Source organism: Mesoplodon bidens (genome assembly GCF_964165515.1).
Source record: "Mesoplodon bidens genome assembly, chromosome: 6".
Classification (NCBI taxonomy): Eukaryota; Metazoa; Chordata; class Mammalia; order Artiodactyla; family Ziphiidae; genus Mesoplodon; species Mesoplodon bidens.
This window is the reverse complement of record NC_138162.1, coordinates 31,217,499-31,244,715: the sequence shown is the minus strand read 5'-3', so window position 1 is coordinate 31,244,715 and position 27,217 is coordinate 31,217,499. Positions and strand designations below refer to the sequence as shown.

The 27,217-nt window shown below is 39.4% G+C and overlaps 2 protein-coding genes across 4 annotated transcripts in view; both read right to left on the bottom strand.

Moving 5' to 3' along the window:
* Positions 1-27,217, bottom strand: part of LOC308619537 (trimeric intracellular cation channel type B-like) — a 289,391-nt gene that overhangs the window by 199,352 nt on the left and 62,822 nt on the right. The window lies entirely within an intron of this gene.
* TMEM38B (transmembrane protein 38B) overlaps positions 1-27,217 on the bottom strand; it is a 116,375-nt gene that overhangs the window by 52,374 nt on the left and 36,784 nt on the right. For all 3 annotated transcript variants that reach the window (XM_081238440.1, XM_081238438.1, XM_081238439.1), the window contains exons 3-5: positions 23,893-24,077; positions 22,984-23,071; positions 16,965-17,082 (exon numbers count right to left, since the gene is read on the bottom strand). In XM_081238440.1, the coding sequence (XP_081094566.1) occupies positions 16,965-17,082; positions 22,984-23,071; positions 23,893-24,077 (391 nt within the window). The remainder of the gene's footprint in view (positions 1-16,964; positions 17,083-22,983; positions 23,072-23,892; positions 24,078-27,217) is intronic.

The following is a 27,217-nucleotide window of genomic DNA, read 5'->3' as shown; positions in this document are numbered from 1 at the left end:
AGGCCCGCGTATCACAAAAACAAAACAAACAAAAAACCCTATCTAAGGAGACAAAAGACCTGTATGCAGAAAATTATAAGACACTGATGAAAGAAATTAAAGATGATACAGGGACCCCGGAGGAAGATGGCGGAAGAGTAAGACGCGGAGATCACCTTCCTCCCCACAGATACATCAGAAATTCATCTACACGTGGAACAACTCCTACAGAACACCTACTGAACGCTGACAGAAGACCTCAGACTCCCCAAAAGGCAAGAAACTCCCCACATACCTGGGTAGGACAAAAGAAAAAAGAATAAACAGTGACAAAAGGATAGGGACGGGACCTGCACCAGTGGAAGGGAGCCGTGAAGGAGGAAAGGTTTCCACACACTAGAATTCCCTTCGCGGGCGGAGACTGCAGGTGGCGGAGGGGGAAAGCTTCAGAGTAGCGGAGGAGAGCACAGCAACAGGGGTGTGGAGGGCAAAGCGGAGAGATTCCGGCACAGAGGATCGGTGCCCTCAGGAACACACCAGCCCGAGAGGCTTGTCTGCTCGGCCACCATGGCGGGCGGGGCTGGGAGCTGAGGCTCGGGTATCATCGGGTTTCAGTCGGAGCGCAGGGAGAGGACTGGGGCTGGCGGCAGGAAGAGAGCCTGAAGGGGTTAGTGCACCACGGCTAGCCCGGAGGGAGTCCGGGGAAAAAGTCTGGAGCTGCCGAAGAGGCAAGAGACTTTTTCTTCCCTTTTGTTTCCTGGTGCGCGAGGAGAGGGCATTAAGAGAGCTGCTTAAAGAAGCACCAGAGACGGGCGCGAGCTGCGGCTAAAGGCGCAGACCCCGGAGACGGGCGTGGGACGCTGGGGCTGCTGCTGCCACCGCCACAAGGCCTGTGTGCGAGCGCAGGTCACTGTCCACCCCACCTTCCGGGGAGCCTGTGCACCCCGCCACTGCCAGGGTCCCGGGACCCAGGGACGGCTTTCCCGGGAAAGCGCACGGAGTGCCTCGGTCTGGTGCAATGTCACGCCGGCCTCTGCCGCCGCAGGCCCGCCCCACACTGCGCGCCCCTCCCTCCCCTCTGCCTGAGTGAGCCAGAGCCCCCGAATCAGCGGCTCCTTTAAACCCGTCCTGTCTGAGCGAAGAACGGACGCCCTCCGGTGACCTACGCGCAGAGGCGGGGCCAGGTCCAAGGCTGACACCCGGGAGCTGTGAGAGCAGAGAAGAGACAGGGAAATCTCTCTGTGCAGCCTCGGAGGCAGCGGATTAAAGCTCCACGGTCCACTTGATGTGCCCTGCGTCTGTGGAGTGCATGAATGGACAGCGAATCATCCCAAATTGAGGAAGTGGACTTCGAGGACAAGATTTAAGACTTTCCCCCCTTTTCCTCTTTTTACAACGAATTATCCCAAATTTAGGAGGTGGACTTGGAGAGCAAGATTTTTGATTTTTCCCCCTGCTCCCTTTTTGTGAATGTGTATGTGTAATCTTCTGTGTAAGATTTTCTCTGTATAGCTTTGCTTCCACCATATGTCCCAGGGTTCTATCTGTCCGTTTTTTTTTCAATAATTACTTTTTAATTTTAATAACGCTACTATATTTTATACTTTATTCTATTTTACTTTACCTGCTCTTTCTTTTTTTCCTACCTTCCCTTCCTCCCTCCCTCCCTCTGCCCCTCCTTTCCTTCTTTCTCTCTTTCCTTCCTGCCTCCCTCCCTTCTTCCATTCACTCTTCCTTTTTCTTTCATTCCTCCCTCCCTCCCTTTCTTTCTTTCTTTCCATCCTTCCTCCCTCCCTCCCTCCTTTCTTTCTTTCTTCCTTCCGTCCTTTCTTTCCTTCTTCCTTTCTTTCTCTCTCTCTTTCTTTCTTCTACTAATTCTTTCTTTCTACTTTTTCTCCCTTTTATTCTGAGCCGGGTAGATGAAAGGCTCTTGGTGCTGCAGCCAGGAGTCATTGCTGTGCCTCTGAAGTGGGAGAGCCAACTTCAGGACACGGGTCCACAAGAGACCTCCCAGCTCCATATAATATCAAGCAGCGAAAATCTCCCAGAGATCTCCATCTCAACACCAGCACCCAGCTTCAGTCAACGACCAGCAAGCTACAGTGCTCAACACCCTATGCCAAGCAACTAGCAAGGCAGAAACATAACCCCACCCATTAGCAGAGAGGCTGCCTAAAAACATAATAAGGCCACAGGCACCCCAAAACACACCACCAGACGTGGACCTGTCCACCAGAAAGATAAGATCGAGCCTCAACCACCAGAACACAGGCACTAGTCCCCCCCACCAGGAAGCCTACACAACCTACTGAAACAACCTTAGCCACTGGGGACAGACACCAAAAACAACGGGAACTACGAATCTGCAGCCAGCAAAAAGGAGACCCCAAACACAGTAAGATAAGCAAAATGAGAAGACAGAAAAACACACAGCAGGTGAAGGAGCAAGATAAAAACCTACCAGACCTAACAAATGAAGAGGTAATAGGCAGTCTACCTGAAAAAGAATTTAGAATAATGATAGTAAAGATGATCCAAGATTCTATTTCCAAGATCCAAAATCTTGGAAATAGAATAGACAAAATGCAAGAAACAGTTAACAAGGACCTAGAAGAACTAAAGATGAATCAAGCATCGATTAAAAACACAACAAATGAAATGAAAAATACTCTAGATGGGATCAACAGCAGAATAACTGAGGCAGAAGAACGGATAAGTGAGGTGGAAGATAAAATAGTGGAAATAACTGCTGCAGAGCAAAATAAAGAAAAAAGAATGAAAAGAACAGAGGACAGTCTCAGAGACCTCTGGGACAACATTAAACGCACCAACATTCGAATTATAGGGGTTCCAGAAGAAGAAGAGAAAAAGAAAGGGACTGAGAAAATATTTGAAGAGATTATAGTTGAAAACTTCCCCAATATGGGAAAGGAAATAGTTAATCAAGTCCAGGAGGCACAGAGAGTCCTATACAGAATAAATCCAAGGAGAAATATGCCAAGACACATATTAATCAAACTGTCAAAAATTAAACACAAAGAAATCATATTAAAAGCAGCAAGGCAAAAACAACAAATAACACACAAGGGAATCCCCATCAGGTTAACAGCTAATCTCTCAGCAGAAACTCTACAAGCCAGAAGGGAGTGGCAGGACATAAAGTGATGAAGGAGAGAAACCTGCAACCAAGATTACTCTACCCAGCAAGGATCTCATTCAGATTTGATGGAGAAATTAAAACCTTTACAGACAAGCAAAAGCTGAGAGAGTTCAGCACCACCAAACCAGCTTTACAACAAATGCTAAAAGAACTTCTCTAGGCAAGAAACACAACAGGAGGAATATACCTACAGTAACGAACCCAAAGCAATTAAGGAAATGGGAAGAGGAACATACATATCAATAATTACCTTAAATGTAAATGGACTAAATGCTCCCACCAAAAGACACAGAGTGGCTGAATGGATACAAAAACAAGACCCATATCTATGCTGTCTACAAGAGACCCACTTCAGACCTAGAGACACATACAGATTGAAAGTAAGGGAATGGAAAAAGATATTCCATGCAAATGGAAATCAAAAGAAAGCTGGAGTAGCAATTCTTATATCAGACAAAATAGACTTTAAAATAAAGACTCTTAGAAGAGACAAAGAAGGACACTACATAATGATCAAGGGATCGATCCAAGAAGAAGATATAACAATTGTAAATATTTATGCACCCAATATAGGAGCACCTCAATACATAAGGCAAATACTAACAGCCATAAAAGGGGAAATCGACAGTAACACACTCATAGTGGGGGACTTTAACACCCCACTTTCACAAATGGACAGATCATCCAAAATGAAAATAAATAAGGAAACACAAGCTTTAAATGATACATTAAACAAGATGGACTTAATTGATATTTATAGGACTTTCCATCCAAAAACAACAGAATACACATTTTTCTCAAGTGCCCCTGGAAGATTCTCCAGGACAGATCATATCTTGGGTCACAAATCAAGCCTTGGTAAATTAAAGAAAATTGAAATTGTATCAAGTATCTTTTCCGACCACAATGCTATGAGATTAGATGTCAATTACGAGAAAAAATCTGTAAGAAATACAAACACATGGAGGCTAAACAACACACTACTTAATAACCAAGTGATCATTGAAGAAATCAAAGAGGAAATCAAAAAATACCTAGAAACAAATGAGAATGAAAACACAACAACCCAAAACCTATGGGATGTAGCAAAAGCAGTTCTAAGGGGGAAGTTTATAGCTATACAAGCCCACCTTAAGAAACAGGAAACATCTCGAGTAAACAACCTGACCCTGCACCTAAAGCAATTATAGAAAGAAGAACAAAAAACCCCCAAAGCTAGCAGAAGGAAAGAAATCATAAAAATCAGATCAGAAATAAATGAAAAAGAAATGAAGGAAACGATAGCAAAGATCAATAAAACTAAAAGCTGGTTCTTTGAGAAGATAAACAAAATTGACAAACCATTAGCCAGACGCATCAAGAAAAAAAAGGGAGAAGAGAAATCAATAGAATTAGAAATGAAAAAGGAGACGAAACAACTGACACTGCAGAAATACAAAGGATCAAGAGAGATTACTACAAGAAACTCTATGCCAATAAAATGGACAACCTGGAAGAAATGGACAAATTCTTAGAAATGCACAACCTGCCGAGACTGAATCAGGAAGAAATAGAAAATATGAATAGACCAATCACAAGCACTGAAATTGAAACTGTGATAAAAAATCTTCCAACAAACAAAAGCCCAGGACCAGATGGCTTCACAGGCAAATTCTATCAAACATTTAGAGAAGAGCTAACACCTATCCTTCTCAAACTCTTCCAAAATATAGCAGAGGGAGGAACACTCCCAAACTCATTCTACGAGGCCACCATCACCTTGATACCAAAACCAGGCAAGGATGTCACAAAGAAAGAAAACTACAGGCCAATATCACTGATTAACATAGATGCAAAAATCCTCAACAAAATACTAGCAAACAGAATCCAACAGCACATTAAAACGATCATACACCATGATCAACTGGGGTTTATTCCAGGAATGCAAGGATTCTTCAATATACGCAAATCAATCAATGTGATACACCATATTAACAAGTTGAAGGAGAAAAACCATATGATCATCTCAATAGATGCAGAGAAAGCTTTCGACAAAATTCAACACCGAGTTATGACAAAAACCCTGCAGAAAGTAGGCATAGAGGGATCTTTCCTCAACATAATAAAGGCCATATATGACAAACCCACAGCCAACATTGTCCTCAATGGTGAAAAACTGAAACCATTTCCACTAAGATCAGGAACAAGACAAGGCTGCCCACTCTCACCACTCTTATTCAACTTAGTTTTGGAAGTTTTAGCCACAGCAATCAGAGAAGAAAAAGAAATAAAAGGAATCCAAATTGGAAAAGAAGAAGTAAAGCTGTCACTGTTTGCAGATGACATGATACTATACATAGAGAATGCTAAAGATGCTACCAGAAAACTACAAGAGCTAATCAATGAATTTGGTAAAGCAGCAGGATACAAAATTAATGCACAGAAATCTCTGGCATTCCTGTACACTAATGATGAAAAATCTGAAAATGAAATCAAGAAAACACTCCCATTTACCATTGCAAGAAAAAGAATAAAATATCTAGGAATAAACCTACCTAAGGAGACAAAAGACCTGTATGCAGAAAATTATAAGACACTGATGAAAGAAATTAAAGATCATACAAATAGATGGAGAGATATACCATGCTCCTGGATTGGAAGAATCAATATGGTGAAAATGACTCTACTACCCAAAGCAATCTACAGATTCAATGCAATCCCTATCAAACTACCACTGTCATTTTTCACAGAACTAGAACAAAACATTTCAAAATTTGTTTGGAAAAACAAAAGACCCTGAATGGCCAAAGCAATCTTGAGAACGAAAAACGGAACTGGAGGAATCAGGTTCCCTGACTTCAGACTATACTACAAAGCTACAGTAATCAAGACAGTGTGGTACTGGCACAAAAACAGAAAGATAGATCAATGGAACAGGATAGAAAGCCCAGAGATAAACCCACGCACATATGGTCAACTTATCTTTGATAAAGGAGGCAGGAATGTACAGTGGAGAAAGGACAGCCTCTTCAATAAGTGGTGCTGGGAAAACTGGACAGGGACATGTAAAAGTATGAGATTAGATCATTCCCTAACACCATACACAAAAATAAGCTCAAAATGGATTAAAGACCTAAATGTAAGGCCAGAAACTATCACACTCTCAGAGGAAAACATAGGCAGAACACTCTATGACATAAATCACAGCAAGATCCTTTTGGACCCACCTCCTAGAGAAATGGAAATAAAAGCAAAGATAACAAATGGGACCTAATGAAACTTCAAAGCTTTTGCACAGTAAAGGAAACCATAAACAAGACCAAAAGGCAACACTCAGAATGGGAGAAAATATTTGTAAATGAAGCAACTGACAAAGGATTAATCTCCAAAATTTATAAACAGCTCATGCAGCTCAATAGCAAAAAAACAAACAACCCAATCCAAAAATGGTCAGAAGACTTAAATAGGCATTTCTCCAAAGAAGATATACAGACTGCCAACAAACATGAAAGAATGCTCAACCTCATTCATCATTAGAGAAATGCAAATCAAAACTACAATGAGATATCATCTCACACCAGTCAGAATGGCCATCATCAAGAAATCTAGAAACAATAAATGCTGGAGAGGGTGTGGAGAAAAGGGAACACTCTTGCACTGCTGGTGGGAATGTGAATTGGTACAGCCACTATGGAGAACAGTATGGAGGTTCCTTAAAAAACTACAAATAGAACTACCATATGACCCAGCAATCCCACTACTAGGCATATACCCTGAGAAAACCATAATTCAAAAAGAGACATGTACCAAAATGTTCATTGCAGCTCTATTCACAATAGCCCGGAGCTGGAAACAAGCTAAGTGTCCATCATCGGATGAATGGATAAAGAAGATGTGGCACATATATACAATGGAATATTACTCAGCCATAAAAAGAGACGAAACTGAGCTATTTGTAATGAGGTGGATAGACCTAGAGTCTGTCATACAGAGTGAAGTAAGTCAGAAAGAGAAAGACAAATACCGTATGCTAACACATTTATATGGAATTAAAAAAAAATGTCATGAAGAACCTAGGGGTAAAACGGGAATAAAGACACAGACCTACTTGAGAATGGACTTGAGGATATGGGGAGGGGGAAGGGTAAGCTGTGACAAAGCGAAAGAGAGGCATGGACATATATACACTACCAAACGTAAGGTAGATAGATAGTGGGAAGCAGCCGCAGAGCACAGGGAGATCAGCTCGGTGCTTTGTGACCGCCTGGGGGGGGTGGGATGGGGAAGGTGGAAGGGAGGGAGATGCATGAGGGAAGGGATGTGGGAACAGATGTATATGTATGACTGATTCACTTTGTTATAAAGCAGAAACTAATATAAATAAATAAATAAATAACAACAACAACAACAAAAAAGATGATACAAATAGCTAGGGAGATATATACCATGTTCTTGGATTGGAAGAATCAACATTGTAAAAATGACTCTACTACCCAAAGCAATCTACAGATTCAATGCAATCCCTGTCAAACTACCTGTGGCATTTTTCACAGAACTAGAACAAAAAATTTCACAATCTGTATGGAAACACAAAAGACCCCGAATAGCCAAAGTGATCTTGAGAAAGAAAACGGAGCTGGAGGAATCAGGCTCCCTGACTTCAAACTATACTACAAAGCTACAGTAATCAAGACAGTATGGTACTGACACAAAAACAGATATATAGATCAATGGAACAGGATAGAAAGCCCAGAGCTAAACCCACGCACATATGGTCACCTTATCTTTGATAAAGGAGGCAAGAATATACTGTGGAGAAAAGACAGCCTCTTCAATAAGTGGTGCTGGGAAAACTGGACAGCTCCGTGTAGAAGAATGAAATTAAAACACTCCCTAACACCGTACACAAAAATAAACTCAAAATGGATTAAAGACCTAAATGTAAGGCCAGACACCATCAAACTCTTAGAGGAAAACATAGGCACAACACTCTACAACATAAATCACAGCAAGATCCTTTGGACCCACCTCCTAGAAAAATGGAAATAAAAACAAAAATAAACAAATGGGACCTAATGAAACTTAAAAGCTTGTGTACAGCAAAGGAAACCATAAACAAGACCAAAAGACAATGCTAAGAATGGGAGAAACTATTTGCAAATGAAGCAACTGACAAAGGACTAATCTCCAAAATTTATAAGCAGCTCATGCAGCTCAATAACAAAAAAACAAACAACTCAATCCAAAAATGGGCAGAAGACCCAAATAGACATTTCTCCAAAGAAGATATACAGATTGCCAACAAGCACATGAAAGAATGCTCAATATCATTCATCATTAGAGAAATGCAAATCAAAACTACAATGAGATATCATCTCACTCCGGTCAGAATGGCCATCATCAAAAAATCTACAAACAATAAATGATGGAGAGGGTGTGGAGAAAAGGGAACCCTCTTGCACTCTTGGTGGGATAGTCAATTGATACAGCCACGCTGGAGAACAGTATGGAGGTTCCTTAAATAACTAAACATAGAACTACCATACGACCCAGCAATCCCACTTCTGGGCATATACCTTGAGAAAACCATAATCAAAAAGAGTCATGTACCACAATATTCACTGCAGCTGTATTTACAATAGCCAGGACATGGAAGCAACCTAAGTGTCCATCAACAGATGAATGGATAAAGAAGATGTGGCACATATATATACAATGGAATATTACTCAGCCATAAAAAGGAACAAAACTTGGGCTTCCCTGGTGGCGCAGTGGTTGAGAGTCCGCCTGCCGATGCAGGGGACATGGGTTCGTGCCCCGGTCCGGGAAGATCCCACATGCCGTGGAGCTGCTGGGACCGTGAGCCATGGCCGCTGAGCCTGCGCGTCCGGAGCCTGCGCTCCGCAACGGGAGAGGCCACAACAGTGAGAGGCCCACGTACAGCAAAAAAAAAAAAAAAAAAAAAAAAAGGAACAAAACTGAGTTATTTGTAGTGAGGTGGATGGACCTAGAGACTGTCATACAGAGTGAAGTCAGAAAGAGAAAAACAAATACCATATGCTAACCCATATACATGGAATCAAAAAAAAAAAAAAAGAAAGAAAGAAAATGGTCAGAAGGACCTAGGGGCAAGACGGGAATAAAGATGCAGACCTACTAGAGAATGGACTTAAGGATACAGGGTGGGGGAAGGGTAAGCTGGGACAAAGTGAGACAGAGGCATGGACATATATATACTACCAAACGTAAAACAGAGAGCTAGTGGGAAGCAGCCACATAGCACGGTGATCAGCTCGGTGCTTTGTGACCACCTAGAGGGGTGGGATAGGGAGGGTGGGAGGAAGGGTGATGCAAGAGGGAAGAGATATGGGGACATATGTATATGTATAACTGATTCACTTTGTTATAAAGCAGAAACTAGCACACCATTGTAAAGCAATTATACTCTAATAAAAATGTTACCAAAAAAAACAGCTAAAAATAGAGCTACCATATATGATCCTGCCATCCCACTCCAGGGCATATATCCAGAGAAAACCATAATTTGAAAAGATACATGCACCCCAATGTTCACTGCAGCACTATTTACAGTAGCCAAGACATGGAAGCAACCTAAATGTCCATCAACAGATGAATGAATAAAGAAGATGTGGTATGTGTGTGTGTATACACACACACACACACACACACACACACAATATAATATTATTCAGCCATAAAAAAGAATGAAATAATGCCATTTGAAGCAACATGGATGGACCTAGAGATTAATATATTAAGTGAAACAAGACAAAGACAAATATCACATGACATCACTCATATGTGGAATCTAAAAAAAAAATGATACAAATGAACTTATATACAAAACAGAAACAGACCCACTTCTTTGTATCATTTTCAAATTTCTTCATCATTGTTATAAGAGTCTTTCACCTGCTTGGTTAAGTTATTCTTAGGTATTTTGTTCTTTTTGATGAGATTTTAAATGGGATTGATTTCTTACTTTCTCTTTCTGATAGTTCATTATTAGAGTACAGAAAAGCAATAGATTTCTGTATATTAAGCTTGTATCATGCAACATAAGCTTTCCATGTGACCCAACAATTCCACTCCTATTTATCCAAGAGAAATGAAAATATATGTGTACATAAAGTAAACATGTTTATAGCAGCTTTATGCATAATAACCATATTCAAATAATCAAAAGCTGGAAATAATCCAAAATCCATTAACAGCTAATTACATAAATTGTGGTATATAATGTTACTCAGCAATAAAAAGGAATATGCGACAACATGGATAAATCTCAAAAACATACTGAGCAAAAGAAGCCAGACAGAAAAAATATATACTATATGATCCCACTTACATGGAAATGGGTGGTCCACCCTGGGGACATGGGTGGTGGTTGGGATTTACCTGATTAGAGCACAAGGAACTTCTTCAAGTAATGGAAATATTCCATATCTTGGTTGTGGTGGTGGTTACATAGGTACACAAATTTGCTGAAACTCTAGAATGACTATATTTTATTATATGCAAATTATACTTCAGTAAAGTTGATTTTTTGGTTAATTTGAAAGGAGCTCATTCCTAAGTTTTTAGTAAATGAATATTAAATGCTAAAACATTTTTTAAGAGATCCTGATGAAGCTGGGTTCTGTATTACACCTTGGGAGACTGATGTAGGTTATACCTAGAAACGGAATTACTAGTTCACAAGATACATAAATCTTTTTTTTATATATAAATTTATTTATTTATTTTTGGCTGAGTTGGGTCTTCGTTGCTGTGCACAAGCTTTCTCTAGTTACGGAGAGCAGGGGCTACTCTTTCGTTGCGGTGCACGGGGTTTTCACTGTGGTGGCTTCTCTTGTTGTGGAGCACGGGCTCTAGGCGCATGGGCTTCAGTAGTTGTGGCACGCGGGCGCAGTAGTTGTGGCTCACGGGCTCTAGAGCGCAGGCTCAGTAGCTGTGGAGCATGGGCTTAGTTGCTCCACGGCATGTGGAATCTTCCTGGACCAGGGCTCGAACCCGTCTCCCCTGCACTGGCAGGTGGATTCTTAACCACTGAGCCACCAGGGAAGTCCAAGATACATAAATCTTCAACTTTATCAGATATTGCCAAATTCCCCTCCCAAGTTGTTTTTATTTAGACTCTAAATCCCTTTAAAGTAGTTTATACTCCTCATCTTTACTTCCTCTTTTTCATCTCAGTCTATCAAAAACTTTTTTCCATTCTCTAACAGTCCATTTGAAACTACTTTTACCAAGGTCTCCAAATACCTCAATTTCAAAATCCAACAGCCTCTTTTCGGTTTTAATCATTCTTGACCACTCAAGTCTCCCTTTGCTTTATTTATTTCACAATAACTTCTTACACTGAGGAGCCAAAAGATATTCCATGCTTCTGAAACTTTTCTCAAATCATCTCCGATGGGAGAGACTGACGTCAGGTGCAGCTAAACTAACTGGAATCCTCAGGCAGGGTGTCAGGAGGAAGATAGGCAGGCATGGGGCGGGGAGGAGACTTCAATGTCTACATGGGATGGTGCCACAAGTCCATAGCTAGGCTGCACATTTCAACAGTGAGAATACCTGAGTTTTACCACAGAGCAGCTTCTAGTGGGTGAGATGACAACCGAGATACTAGAGGTCGAGCAATACTGGTGGCACTTACTTTCTGTTACTATTTTTATACTTGTATTATAGATACCTGTGCCCTTGTCTTACTTGTGGGAGATACTCTCTTTGAAAAGAGAAATCATATTTATTAGCATCTCTGTATATGTCAAAACACTGGATTATTATCCAAAACAAACACACAAAGCAAATTTCCTAACTATATAAATAATACAAGAAAAGCAAGGTAAAGAAAAATAATTAGTGCCAAATTTTTCTCTGTATATTCTGTCAATTCATTATTTTATACCTAAGAAATGAAAAACTGTAGTAGCTACTCAAACAAATCACAAGCTATTTAAAAATCAGTATAAATCTAAAGGGAATCTGGGCAAAAGGATGAGCTAAAAATGAATATATGTTTAGAAGTTGGTGAATATTTAGTAAAATGTTGGGGAATATTATTCTAAATTATTAGAATATTATTAGAATATTATTCTAAAATGTTAGGGGAATAATATTCTAATAAGGAAGATTTAAGGAATACTATGAGAAAAGTTCAATACTGTATGTTATTCTACTTTAAAATATCTTTTTATTATCACTTTGTGATATGGTATTTAAGTTTAGGTGCTATAATAAACAACTATATGTCTGGCAGTAATTGTAAGAAAAGCTATCATTTTTATTCCACAAATTAGGCCTTCAACAAAAACTGATCCTTGCAATTCAAAAAATTTAACAGATACCAGTACCAGTTAATCTAACTAAACCCACAATACACATTCATTTTCTTTAAAGATTAAAGTTAGAAACTCTCAAAAATTATATAGCTCCCAACCCTACTTCATGATAAAAACACTCAACAAACGAGGAGGAGAAGAGAACTAACTTACTCAATCTGATAAAGGGCATCTATAAAACATCCTCAGCTAATATCATACTTGTTAGTGAAAGACTGAATGCTTTCTCCCTAGGATCAAAAAGAAGATAAGGATGTTCATTCTCTCTGTTTCTATTCAACACTGTACTGGAAGTTCTAGACAGGGCAACTGGGCAAGAAAATGAGATAAAAGACATGGAGATTGAAAAGGAAGAAGGAAAATTATTTCTATGTGCAAATGACATGATCTTGTAGAAAACCCTAAGGAATCCATTTAAAAAAAAACACTATTAGAGCTAATAAATAAGTTCAGCTAGGTTACAATACACAAAATCATATAAAAAATCAATTTCATTTCTACACATTTTCAAGGTACAATCTGAAAATAAAACAGTTAAAAAACAATCTCGGGCTTCCCTGGTGGTGCAGTGGTTGAGAGTCTGCCTGCTAACGCAGGGGACACGGGTTCGGGCCCTGGTCCGGGAGGATCCCACATGCTGCGGAGCAACTAAGCCCGTGAGCCACGGCTACTGGGCCTGCGCGCCTGGAGCCTGTGCTCCGCAACGGGAGGGGCCGCAATAGTGAGAGGTCCGTGCACTGCGATGAAGAGTGGCCCCCACTTGCCACAACTAGAGAAAGCCCTCGCACGGAAATGAAGACCCAACACAGCCCTAAATAAATAAATAAATAAATAAACAAACAAATAAATAAAAAGAATCCACTCTCTTCTCCTAAGCCAGACATTAAATAGGATTGCAATAACACTCTAAAAAAAAAAAAAAAACAATCTCATTTACTACAGCATCAGAAAGAACAAAATACTTAGGAATAAAGTTAACAACAGAAGTGTAAGGCTTATATACTGAAAACATAATTGAAAACAATTAAAGAAGACCTAAATAAATTTTTAAAATCTATGTTGATGGATTATAAGACTTAACATTATTAAGATGACAGTACTCCCCAAACTGATTTGCAGATTCAATGTAATCCCTATGAAAACATAAGCTGGCCTTCTTTGCAGAAATTGTCAAGTTAATTCTAAAATTCATACGGAAATTCAAGTGACCTAGAGTGGTCAAAACAATCCTGAGAAAGAAGAACAAACCTGGAAGACTCACAGTTCCCAATTTCAAAACTTACTGCAAAGCTGAAATAAGTAAGATAACATGGTACAAGCATAAAAATAGGCATAGAGATGAATGGAATAAAAGTGAGAGTCCAGGGGCTTCCCTGGTGGCGCAGTGGTTGAGAGTCCACCTGCCGACGCAGGGGACACGGGTTCACGCCCCGGTCCAGGAGGATGCCACATGCCGCGAAGCGGCTGGGCCCGTGAGCCATGGCTGCTGAGCCTGCACGTCCGGAGCCTGTGCTCCGCAATGGGAGAGGCCACAACAGTGAGAGGCCCACGTACCACACACACACACACACACACACACAAAAGTGAGAGTCCAGAAATAAACTCTTACATTTACAGTAAACTGATTTTCTACAAGGGTGCCAATACAATTCAATGAGGGAAAGAACAGTCTTTTCAATAAATGGTGCTTGAACAACTAGATATCCCATACACAAAAATTAACTCAAAACAGATCACAGAGCTAAATATAAGAGATAAAACTATAAATCTCTTAGAAGAAAACATAGAGGTAAATCTTTTTGACCTTAGATTTGGCAATGGGTTCTTAGATATGACACCAGAAACATACACAACAAAAGAGGAAATATGCAAATTGGACTTTATCAAAATTTTAAAATTTTGTGCTTCCAAGGACACTATGAAGAAAGTGAAAAGACAACTCACAGAATAGGAGAAAACATTTACAAACTAGAAATCTAATAAGGGTCCAGTATCCAGAATACATAAAGAAATCTTACAACTCAACATTAAAAAGACAAAAGTCATGATTAAAAAAGGGCAAATGATATGAATAAATATTTTTCCAAAGAAAACATACAAATGGCCAAGAAGCACATAAAAAATGTTCGACATCACTAGTCATCAGGGAAATACAAATCAAAATCACAATGAACTGCTTCTTCACACCCTCTAGGATGGCTATAAAAAAGATAAGCATTGGTTAAGCATGTGGTGAAATGAGAACTCTCACATACATTGCTGGTGGGAATGTAAAATGATGAAGCCACTTTGGAAAACAGTCCGTTAGTTCCTCAAAAGATTAAACGTTGAATTACTATATGATTTAATAATTCCATTCCTACATGATACACCCAAGAGGAATGTAATATATGTCCACACAAAAACGTGTACCTGAATGTTCATAGCTCATTATTCATATTACCCAAAAGGTAAAACAGCCCAAAGTCCATCAACTGAAAGAGAAATAAAATGTGGTATACCCATACAATGGAATATTATTTGGCAATTAAAAGGAATAACGTACTGATACATACTACAACATGGATGAACATCAAAAACATCATGCAATGAAAGAAACCAGTCACAGGCCACGTATTGCATGATTCCACTTACATGAAATGTCAGAATAAGCAAATTTATAGACAGAAAGTAGATCAGTGGTCGTCTACAGTTGAGGGGATTGAGGGAAAATGTGAAGTGACTGCTAACAGGTATGAGGTTTATTTTGGGTGATGAAAATGTTCTAATATCAATTGTGGTAACAGCTGCACATCTCTGTGAATATACTAAAGACCACTGAATTGTACACTTTCAATGGATGAACTGTATGGTATATAAAATATATCTCAGTAAAAATGTTACAAAAAAATGCAGCTCAAAAGTTGATGACTGTTAGAAGAAGGCACATATGAAGAAATTTTGCCTCAGATATCTGAAGTACAACAACCACAGATCACCTCCACTGCAGAGACTACTGGAATAAAAATAAATGATCCCTACAGTGATTTGGTTCTTTCTAAAATATTAACTTATATAATATATATTGTTTTCCTTCTAAGCATCTCATAGGTAAGTTTTTTTTGTTTTTTGTTTTTTGTTTTTTTTGCGGTACGCGGGCCTCTCACTGCTGTGGCCTCTCCCATTGCGGAACACAGGCTCCGGATGCGCTGGCTCAGCGGCCATGGCTCACGGGCCCAGCCGCTCCGCGGCATGTGGGATCTTCCTGGACCAGGTCGTGAACCCGTGTCCCCTGCATTGGCAGGCGGACTCTCAGCCACTGCGCCACCAGGGAAGCCCCCTCATAGGTAAGTTTTTAGCCAAAAATATCTAGGTTGAGATACAGACATCTATAAAATTTCTCTAGGCTTAAATAATAATATTTTAAAATCAATTGTCTACTCATGAATAGTGAATATATAAAAATTGTAGGAAGAATAATAATCAGAATTAGTCTCATCATACAGCTGAAATAAAATTCATAAGATGTGTCAGAGGGTTTCCCTGGTGGCGCAGTGGTTAAGAGTCCGCCTGCCAATGCAGGGGACACGGGTTCAAGCCCTGGTCCAGGAAGATCCCACATGCTGCAGAGCAACTAAGCCTGTGCGCCACAACTACTGAGCCTGTGCGCCACAACTACTGAGCCTGTGCTCTACAGCCCGCGAGCCACAACTACTGAAGCCTGCGCTCTACAACGAGAAGCCACCCCAATGAGAAGCCCGCGCACCACAACGAAGAGCAGCCCCCGCTTGCCGCAACTAGAGAAAGCCCATGTGCTGCAACGAAGACCCAACACAGCGAAAAATAAATAAATAAAAATAAAAAAGATGTGTCCGACACAGTCGTAGAATGGTATATACGTCATCTCGAACCATATTAACAATCGGTACAATGAAGACGAGGAAATCAGGATTCAGAGACATTAACTAACTTGCCTGTTCAGGGATTAGACAGCGAAGCTAGGACTTGAATTTAAGACTGCCTGTCTCTGAAACCTAGGATCTTATACCGTCTTATACTATTTCCTAACTTCAAGAAGGGATAAAGCATCCAACCAGACAACAGTAATTAAAGAGACTGACCACAAATATGTCCTAATATAAAAATATAAAAATTTTAAAGTTTAAAGGAACCTCAGAGAACATCTACTCCAAGAACCTCATTTTACAAATGACACAACACTTTGCAGTCTCTGATCAGCCTTGGCTATTTCCACTACTCTCTGGTCTCCAATGTAAATACTACAAGGTTATCTGCAGATCCTTCCTGATAGCCTCAGCATAAATCAAATGAGGAATCATGGAAGAGCTATGTTTCAGTAAGTCATGGATGTGCTGAATAACTCCCCAAAATTGATATTTTTAGACTATAATAAAAAATAAATTTTTCCGTTACTTGCCTTATGCAGAATTTTGGTTACACAGAATTTGTAATACTGCTTTATTGCTACTTTGAACTCTTACCTTTGTGACCACAAGAAACATAGTATAGAGGAACATAAGAGCATGCCTTGGTATTGCCAGATTCTTGGTTTCCTGGAATGTGAAGATAACTGACCCCAGCAGGGTTACCTTGGCAGAGCTGAAAATAAAAAACATTTTAACTCAATAAGTATTAAATATTACTTATCTCTGTATTTCTCAAACAGTATTCTCAAAACATTAATTTAATGAGTTATTAATAGATGTAACACAAAAACGAGTTCTGTAAATATAAAGTTTTGGAAATGCTGAGTTACATAAAGTTAAATACCTTTCTTCACAGCATAAGGTATCAAAGTTTAGAATGTTCATACATACTGTGACTTTCTGATAAAGAGAGTACATTTCTATAGGTAATATTTCTGAATTGACTACATAACACTTTTTCACAAAGGATTTGAAAGTCCCACGTTCCACAGCATGATTTGGGAAAAGTATGTTAGCCCTGAAAAACCTTATAGTGCTAACCAAGCTTGGGTGGGATGGGGGATGGAAAAGAAAGCCCTGATTTGCAGCATTTCCTCATTTCCACGGTGTAAACACAGTCGCCCCATGGTATTCGCAGGGAATTTGTTCCAGGAGCCCCCACACTTACCAAAATCCACTGATGCCCAAGTCCGTGATATAAAATGATGTAGTATTTACGTATAACCTATGCACATCCTCCCACATACTTTAAATCATCTCTAGATTATTTACAATACCTAATATAATGTAAATGCTATGTAAATAGTTGTAATTACAGTATAAGTACTATGTAAACAAGTTATCAGTACATGGCAAATTCAAGGTTTGCTTTCTGGAACTTTCTGGAACTTCTTTTCTAATAGTTTTGATCCACAGTTGGTTAATCCACAGATGCAGAAACCATGGATACAGAGGCCCAACTGTACTCCCACAGCCCACTTCAGGCTGCTGGGTGGAATGGCTCTCATAAAACAGTGTGAGCCAGCTCCAGCACATCACTTAGCTAACTCCAGCACAAAATACTAGCATTAGCCAATACATTAAAATTTAACGTCTATAATAAGATGTTTATCTATTAACATACATAACAAGCACTACTTTCATGTCATATATTTGCCACATAAAGTATATCTCAGTAACAGATCATTTTCTAGCTCTTTATGCTTAAAACTAGAAAAAGATAAATAATAAACTCTTAGAATGCCATAGTATAAAATATGACAAATTTAAAAGCCCCTATAAACCATTCTATGAAAAATAAGTAGCTTGTTTAATCAGTACAAGCTAAGGATTGAGTTCAAAACAGTTAGGTTTGGGTAACAGGGGTTTGGATCTTGCCTACCAATAACTGGGCAGCATTCCTGTTTTAGAACAGTGGTCCACAAACTTTTTGACTGTGCATCTCTAGTGGTAAAAGTGTTTTAAGACACGCCTTAATATATATCAATTAATTTATAAATTATGTACATGTACAACTGTATCATAAAATGTACACCAAACTGACATTTAAAAGGATGAGATAAAAAAATAAGTAGTTAATTCCATTAAGACATTGTCTTAATGACCTTTTGCTACTCTGTTTCTAATAGTTTGGTTTCTGAACAACAGTGCCTCATCACGGGCATCTTAGCATACACATATTCTACTTTGGATTGTGTTCTCGTACAGCATAAATTCAGAAGCAATGAATCTGAGGAGCAAGGATTTTGTAAACCATAAATTGAAGCAGGGGATTGGAGCAGGGCTGGGATTTAGGAAAAAGTCAATGAGATTGGTTACGAAGATCAGAATGCATTTAGAAAATTCTTAGACTTATTATATTAGTTTCCTGTGAACGTAGTAAATAAGCTATCTGCTTCCAAAATACAATGGTGGAATAAGCATAGGTAACAGCTATAAGCACTCCCATGCCAAAAGGGAGAAAATGGAAGGAAGAAAGTGATCACAGTCCTATGCAATTTCAAAATCCAGCAGGGCAAATCCCATTAGGTTTCAAGACCCAGGAATAATCTTCTGTGGCCTGAGGCTCCATCCTCTGAGTTTACAGCTCTAATCTCTGCATTCATGGCTCTCTCTGGCTTTTGCACCTGTGACTCCAGCCTATGGGTCTGGCCTCAGGTTTCTAGGCCCGCAGCTCCCACCTTAAAGCCATTCTTCCTTTTCCCTGAACGGTAGCACATATCAACGGCTAAAAATTTTATCAGTCTGTTTCTACCTGTAGAATTCTGGGAGTCTGACTTCTTTTATTTCATCTTGTCTCTGTCCCTTTCAGTCCAACCTGGCAGTGTTTCTGCCGATACAACACTTTCAAAAATCTTTTGGGTTTCCTATGCATGACACAGGGGATCCACGCCATCAGTCAAGATGGTCCTTCACAGATCTTTCTCGGATAATCTCATCTCTATTCCAGGCTTCTGCTATGATAGCTGAATGGATCCATGAATCACACGCCTAATCTCTTTTAACACTAGCAAAAGTTGTCCAGTCACACCCTTAACTTTCTCTCCACAGCAGGCGTTTCCTAAGAATGACTCTCCTAACTTTATCATCTTTTGCAATCTGGATAGGCTGAGAATTTCCCAAATCATCAAGTCTTGGTTTCTTTGTTTAGCAGTTATTCCCTCAATTCAACTCTTTCCTCTCACACTTCACTGTAAGAAGCAAGAGGAAACCAGCTCAGACCACCAACGCTTTGCTTCTGAAACTCAACTAAATATCCAAGTTCGATCCTTACAGATTATGCTTTCCACACAACTGCAGCCATATAACTAAATCACCTTTCTTCCAGTTTCCAGTATCATGTTCTTCAATTCCTCTAAGACCTCACCAGCACCTCTAACATTCATATTTTTACCAACGTTCTGTTTATTACAATATATGTATTCTCTAAGACCATACAGGCTTTTTCCACTATACAAAAGTATTTGGTAATAAATATATAAAAACATATATATATATATGCATACACAAAATATCATAATGGATCCCAATGATCTCACCTGACAAACTGTTAATCATTCATTCATTCACATAATATTTGCTGTCTAATATGTGATAGGTGTTTAGGATATAAGAGCAATCAAAAAAGACAAAATCCCTATACTTCACCTCTTGTATTCTTTGAAGCACGGAGGAAAGCCAAAGGGAGAGAAAAATAAACATAATGAATAAGTAAATTATAAAATATGATAAATGCTGTGGGAGAAATAGAGGGAAGTGTTGCAATTTTAAGCAGGCTAGTCCTCATGGAGAAGGTAAGCTTTGAGAAAATCCTTTGAGCAAAGTAGATAAGGGAGTTGGCCACCCTGAGGAAGAAGATTCTAGGCAGAGAGAGAAGTTAGTTTTAAACCAGACAACACCTGGCTTGCTCAAGGACAGAGTGCAGTGAGCAAGGGAGAGAACAGTAAGAGCTGAAGTCAGAGGAAATTAGGTGTGGGAGAGACACAGACCTTGGAGGGTCTCACAGGCCATCTGGGGAGTCACTGCAAGGCTGTGAACACAGGAGAATCACAATTTGATTTCAGTTTTACAGTCCCAAGAAATGTTTCATGGAAGACGTTTCAAAGCACATACTCGAAATGAGAAAAATTTCCAGTGAATAACACTAATGCTTTATTTATAACATTATCGATCAAAGCTCCTTTGTTCTATTTCTAAACTACCTCATTCAAGCTTTAAGGGGTACATTCCAAGGTAAACATCCTGAAATCTACTGGTTCACTCAAACATAAACTTCATCATTCCTACTGCGTCTCAACCTTCATTTTTAATCCATTCTAATGAGTTTATTTTCACATGAAGACTTCCCCGCCTTGCTTATTATGGCCACTAAATCCTAAGGCTTTCCTTATTGAATTGCGGGAATAGTAACTGTATTTCTCTATTTCATTTTCAGGTGCATCAGGGATATATTTGTGACTTATTTAAGATTGGGTCAGTGTCTTTAGAGAACACCTAACGACTAGATTCTCTTAAATGGGTGCAAAAGGTAGTCTGCATCGTACAAGCATAGAATGGGTTATTTCCTCTAATCTTTTTCTTATTCTTATATGTAATGGGTTGGCCAAAAGGTCTGTTGAGTTTCTTCCGCAGATGGCTCTAGTAGCACTTAGTTGTCTTTAACTTCATTCGAAACAATGTTGTTAGATTGTATGTGACAGCTGTCACGTCAGCGTGCAGTTAAAAACAGACATCAAAATTAGTGAATTTTTGTGTAGCCATTTTAACACTGAAGGTGGAAGAAAAAGAGCAACGTTTTTGGCATATTATGCTTTATTATTTCAAGAAAGGTAAAACGCAACTGAAACACAAAAAAAGATTTGTGCAGTATATGGAGAAGGTGCTGTGACTGACTGAACATGTCAAAAGTGGACCGTGAAGTTTCATGCTGGAGATTTCTCACTGGATGATGCTCCACGGTTGGGCAGACCAGTTGAAGTTGATAGAGACCAAATCGAAATATTAACTGAGAACAATCAACATTATAGCATGCCGGAGATAGCCGACATACTCAAAATATCCAAATCAAGTGCTGAAAATCATTTGCACCAGCTTGGTTATGTTAATTGCTTTGGTGTTTGGGTTCCACATAAGTTAAGCAAAAACAACCTTTTTGACCGTATTTCCGCATGCAATTCTCTACTAAACGTAATGAAAATGTTCCATTTTTAAATTGTGACGGGCGATGAAGAGTGGATACTGTACAATAATGTGGAACGGAAGAGGTCATGGGGCAAGTGAAATAAACCACCACCAACCACACCACAGGCCAGTCTTCATCCAGAGACTGATTCTGTGTATATGGTGGGATTGGAAGGGAGTCCTCTATTATGAGCTCCTTCCAGAAAACCAAAAGATTAATTCCAAGAAGTACTGCTCCCAATTAGACCAACTGAAAGCAGCACTCGATGAAGTGTCCAGAATTAATCAACAGAAAATGCATAATCTTCCATCAGGATAACGCAAGACCACATGTTTCTTTGATGACCAGGCAAAAACTGTTACAGCTTGGCTGGGAAGTTCTGATTCATCTGCCGTATTCACCAGACATTGCACCTTCGAATTTCCATTTACTTCGATCTTTACAAAATTCTTTTAATGGAAAAAAAATTCAATTCCCTGTAAGACTGTAAAAGGCACCTGGAACAGTTCTTTGCTCAAAAACATAAAAAGTTTTGGGAAGATGGAATTATGAAGTTGCCTGAAAAATGGCAGAAGGTAGTGGAACAAAAGGGTGAATACATTGTTCAATAAAGTTCTTGGTAAAAATGAAAAAAGTGTCTTTTTTTTTTTTTTTTTTTTTTTTTTTTTTTCTTTTTGTGGTATGCGGGCCTCTCACTGTTGTGGCCTCTCCCGTTGCGGAGCACAGGCTCCGGACGCGCAGGCCCAGCAGCCACGGCTCACGGGCCCAGCCGCTCCGCGGCATATGGGATCCTCCCAGACCGGGGCACGAACCCGTATCCCCTGCATCGGCAGGCGGACTCTCAACCACTGCGCCACCAGGGAGGCCCAAAAAGTGTCTTTTTTTTTTTACTTAAAAACTGAAGGCACTTTTTGGCCAACCTAATAGTTAAATTCAACTCTCACTTTTAAAGCAACTAATAGGGCTTTATGATAATGTATTGACTGTTACCATAAGCTTGACATTTTACTACCAGAAACTATGAATAATTTGAAATCTGGGTGAAAATGCCAAGAGCCTGCAATTGATTCCAGAGAATTCTGTTCCTATGTAGTTCTTGCTCCATAAATACACACTCTTCCCACAGTTCTACAATAATCCAAGAGTTTTTGTTTGGTTTTATTTTCTAAGAGGAGGAACCCACAGAAAAAGGAATCAATATTTATTTTAAAAGCTACATTTAAGAGAGCAGACTTCTTGAAAAACTTAGGTTTCCTGGTTTTCTTCCCATTATCCTTTTATTTATGTTTGTCTGTTTCATCCACACTTAGAGATCCCAAAATGTTTTTTAAAATAAATTGGTAAGATCTAAGGATAAAAGGCCAAGTCTCAGTACAGTCTATACCAACTCACTAGGACATCTTCGGCCATTCATCAGCTTCTGGTTTCCAACAGCCTTTTACCAACGGCGCAAACTTCATGATAATGCTACCACCTGCACCTAAAAAGAACAAGATAAAACAAGAATACTTAACCAAATTTTCTTGAGAAAATATATGAAATAAAGCCATAATTCTATCTTTTGACTTAAAATTCCAAGAGGATTTCCAAAATATGATTCTTGGGAGGGAGAAAAAAGTTGCCTTGTACATTTATGATACAGAGACAATTATAATTTTTTCATGGCAACTGTCTATTGTACTACAATTAAGGTTAAAATTGGGGCCTCGGACAGAGATGTGGCTAGAGGTTTGTTTCTGACCTGAAAAAATAAATTCCTCTGCTTTATCATTTCCTTTTCTGATTTTAGTTTTAGGTGCAGTACACTATAACAATAGACTGAGAAATTTATTCAGTTCCAACATAACAATAAAAGTAGGTAATGAAGACTGAACATGAACCCATAATCAATCACATTTACTATTTCAGGTTATACAGGATGAAAAAAGCGAGGAAAAAAAAAAACAGAGCAAAGTTTTTTTAATTACACGTGCCACATAATTTCTTATGTAAACTTGTTTTATTTATGGCAGTGGCTATACCTTAATTAACTACAAATCCCTCTGGCTATGGCTGCTAAGCAACCCAATAATAAATATTCTATTTTTAAGACAATCAGGCTCAAAAGAATGGCTGATGACTAGTACTAGTGAATAGTGCCAGTTCTGAATTAACTTTACCAGCCAACAGAAACAAGGCTTCCATCTTCCAAAAAAGACTGTTATTAAAGTATGTGGTCCCCATTAATTTAATTAGAGAATTGTTCAGTAGTTGTAGTACACCAATAACAGAATATTTATGAACACATATTGTTAACATTACCTCGGACCCATCCAATAGCTATCATGACCATCCAGCCATTTTTGTAATAGTGATTAGCATGGGTGACTCCATCTACTATTTTCCAAGTTCTGGTCACTTCCTTCATTCCCTCAGCGAGGAGTTGAACAGGTAGGAATGAATATCCCCGGGAAACAAGGTCACAGGGGCAAAAAAATATAACACACCTGAAATTAAAATTTAAATATTTTAATACATGAGTAGAATCCAAAGAACAAAAATAAAAATCCAGAATATCAGCAATAACAATTTGATAAAACACAACAAACGGAATTATCCATATAAACATGGAATTTGACTGCAAGAAGACCACAGACTGGGTGGAGTCAAAAAAAAAATTTTTTTTTTGGCTACTCCGTGCAGCATGTGGGATCTTAGCTCTCTGACCAGGGATCAAACCCGTGCCCCCTGCAGTGGAAGCACAGAATCTTAACCACTAGACCACCAGGGAAGTCCCAAAGTCAATTTTTAAAAATCACGTGAAGCACATAAAATAATCTGCCAAAAAGTCATAATCAAAGGGAAAATAAATTTTGTACTTCTGAGTACTCTATAAATGCAAAAAGTATTCACTGAGTTCCTAATTTCTGACTACACTAGTCTACAAGCTAAGTGCTGAATCTACCAACAAAATTAAGCAAGTGTATAATCACTTCTGGTTTGGGGCTTCTCTAGGTAGAGTGCCTTTGTCTTTGGAAAAGGAATTAGAAAAGGGACCTTAGTAGCTGAGCAAGGGACACCATTTCAACCCCACTTACATCTTCATCTGTACCCCTTTGTGCATAAACTGCAACCTATACAGAGAAAGGTCATTGTTCTCAAGGAGACAGATTCACTCGTGTTAAGGAAAAACTTATTTTCATACGGCTAAAAGAATATGAAGCTTGTTCTTCAATTTAGTTGAGTAAGTTTAAGTTTTAACCAATTAAATTGTGATGTTAGTTTAAGAATAATTCACTCCTCCTCAGGTGAATTATTATCATTATTATTATTATTATTATTTTTTTTTGCGGTACGCGGGACTCTCACTGTTGTGGCCTCTCCCGTTGCGGAGCACAGGCTCCGGACACGCAGGCCCAGCGGCCATGGCTCACGGGCCCAGCCGCTCCGCGGCATGTGGGATCCTCCCGGACTGGGGCACGAACCCTCGTCCCCTGCATCGGCAGGCGGACTCTCAACCACTGCGCCACCAGGGAAGCCCAGGTGAATTATTTTTTGAAGCCTCATTTGTTCTAAACACCAGTTCAACAATTTAACAGTAGTGTTGATTGGAAAACACAGCACTTTTTCCCTCCATTCCTAAAATACTCTCTGGCAGACAATTTTGTGCTTAAAGCAGAACATTTATCTTGATACAGAATACACTGCAAGAAAGAAGTACTCTATCTCTTCTAAAAGAAGTTGTTAACCTTATTGTAATTCATGGCTCATAGAGTCCGAATTCCTAAAAGTATTCATGGAATATGAAATCCTGTTTGCCAAAACACTGCTTCAGAGACCCAATATAAGATGAAATGGTTTGTTCAGCCTGAAGCACCCTCTCTTCTTCAACTCCACTTACCAATTCCTTCCTACTCTTCAAGATGTCATTTAAATACTACAATACACATTGACTTTGAGAGTTTTGTTTTATTTAATATTCCCAGTTCAGACTAAATTCTGATGGTTCTGTACAACTAAAACAATTGGTTCCGATACTTCAACATAGCTCTTTAGACATTTTTCTTTATAATATATAAAGGCTATAATACTCAAATTATAACAGTCCTTAGATGGCAGGAATCATTCATCTTGTTACCCCCTGAAACTCAGCATAATAAAAAGTAGCCCTGGACTTCCCTGGTGGCACAGTGGTTAAGAATCCGCCTGCCAATGCAGGGGACACGGGTTCGAGCCCTGGTCCGGGAAGATCCCACATGCCACGGAGAAACTAAGCCCATGTGCCACAACTACTGAGCCTGCACTCTAGAGCCCGTGAGCCACAACTACGGAGCCCACATGCCGCAACTACTGAAGCCTAGAGGCTGTGCTCTGCAACAAGAGAAGCCACCACAATGAGAAGCCCACGCACCACAATGAAGAGTAGCCACTGCTTGCCACAACTAGAGAAAGCCCGTGCACAGCAATGAAGACCCAATGCAGCCAAAAATAAATAAATAAATAAATAAATTTATTAACAAAAAAACAGTAGGCCTGAGTTAAATCATTTATTAACAGTTAAAAAATTAGCAGGAGGCAACACACAAAATATATCAAATCAAAGAATCATTTGGTAATTAAAGAGTTTGAGACAAAGGAATAAATTATCGAAAAGTAGTAAAAAGCTTTTCAAAAATGACTGGTATTATATAAAATCTTTAATGTTCATATAACATTTTGAAAGCCTCTATACAAATCTCTCTTTAAATACAGAACAAATTTCCAGGAAGTTGGCTAGGTGCCAGGGGAAAACAAAAGTTACACCTAAGCAATTTTTAAATGTATTTTTAAATAAAAAAAAAAAGTTTTGGTATCCACTCTAGATTAGATTAAGACAGGGAGATTTGGTTTCACTTTAGCAGTAATGAATACTCAAAATACTCAAACAAAAAAACAACAAAACAAAAATAATACAAACAACCTCATTTTCATTCTCTACACCAAGACTATCTTCAACATGAGTTAAAAGGCTACACTATTACAAGAGCAATCTTGGACTTTTTTTTTTTTTTGGCTGTGTCACGGGGCATGCGGGATCTTATTTCTCCAACTAGGGATAAAACCCGTGCCCCCTGCAGTGGAAGCACAGAGTCTTAACCACCGGACCGCCAGGGAAGTCCCAATCTTGGACTTTTTATATTCAACTATGTGACATTATGGCGTATGGTCTAAAATTTGTAATTATTGCTATTTCTAATAAATAAGTCTTTATTGCATCAGTCAGATACAGTAAGTCCCCTACATCTGAACCTTCAAGTTGCGAACTTTCAAAGATGTGAACGTGCGTTCCCATGTCCAATCACATGTTAGTTCACGTGTCTGGCATACACTGTCACACACATACGTCCTCTACAAGTGGCTGTGTTCTGTGTACTTTACTGCACAGTACTGTATAGAGTACAGTAGTACAGTATCTTTATTTCAAGCCCAGGATATCCGGGAGCAAGCATTAAAAGCAGCAGTGATGGGCTTCCCTGGTGGCGCAGTGGTTGAGAGTCCGCCTGCCGATGCAGGGGACACGGGTTCGTGCCCCGGTCTGGGAGGATCCCACATGCCGCGGAGCGGCTGGGCCCGTGAGCCATGGCTGTTGAGCCTGCGCGTCCGGAGC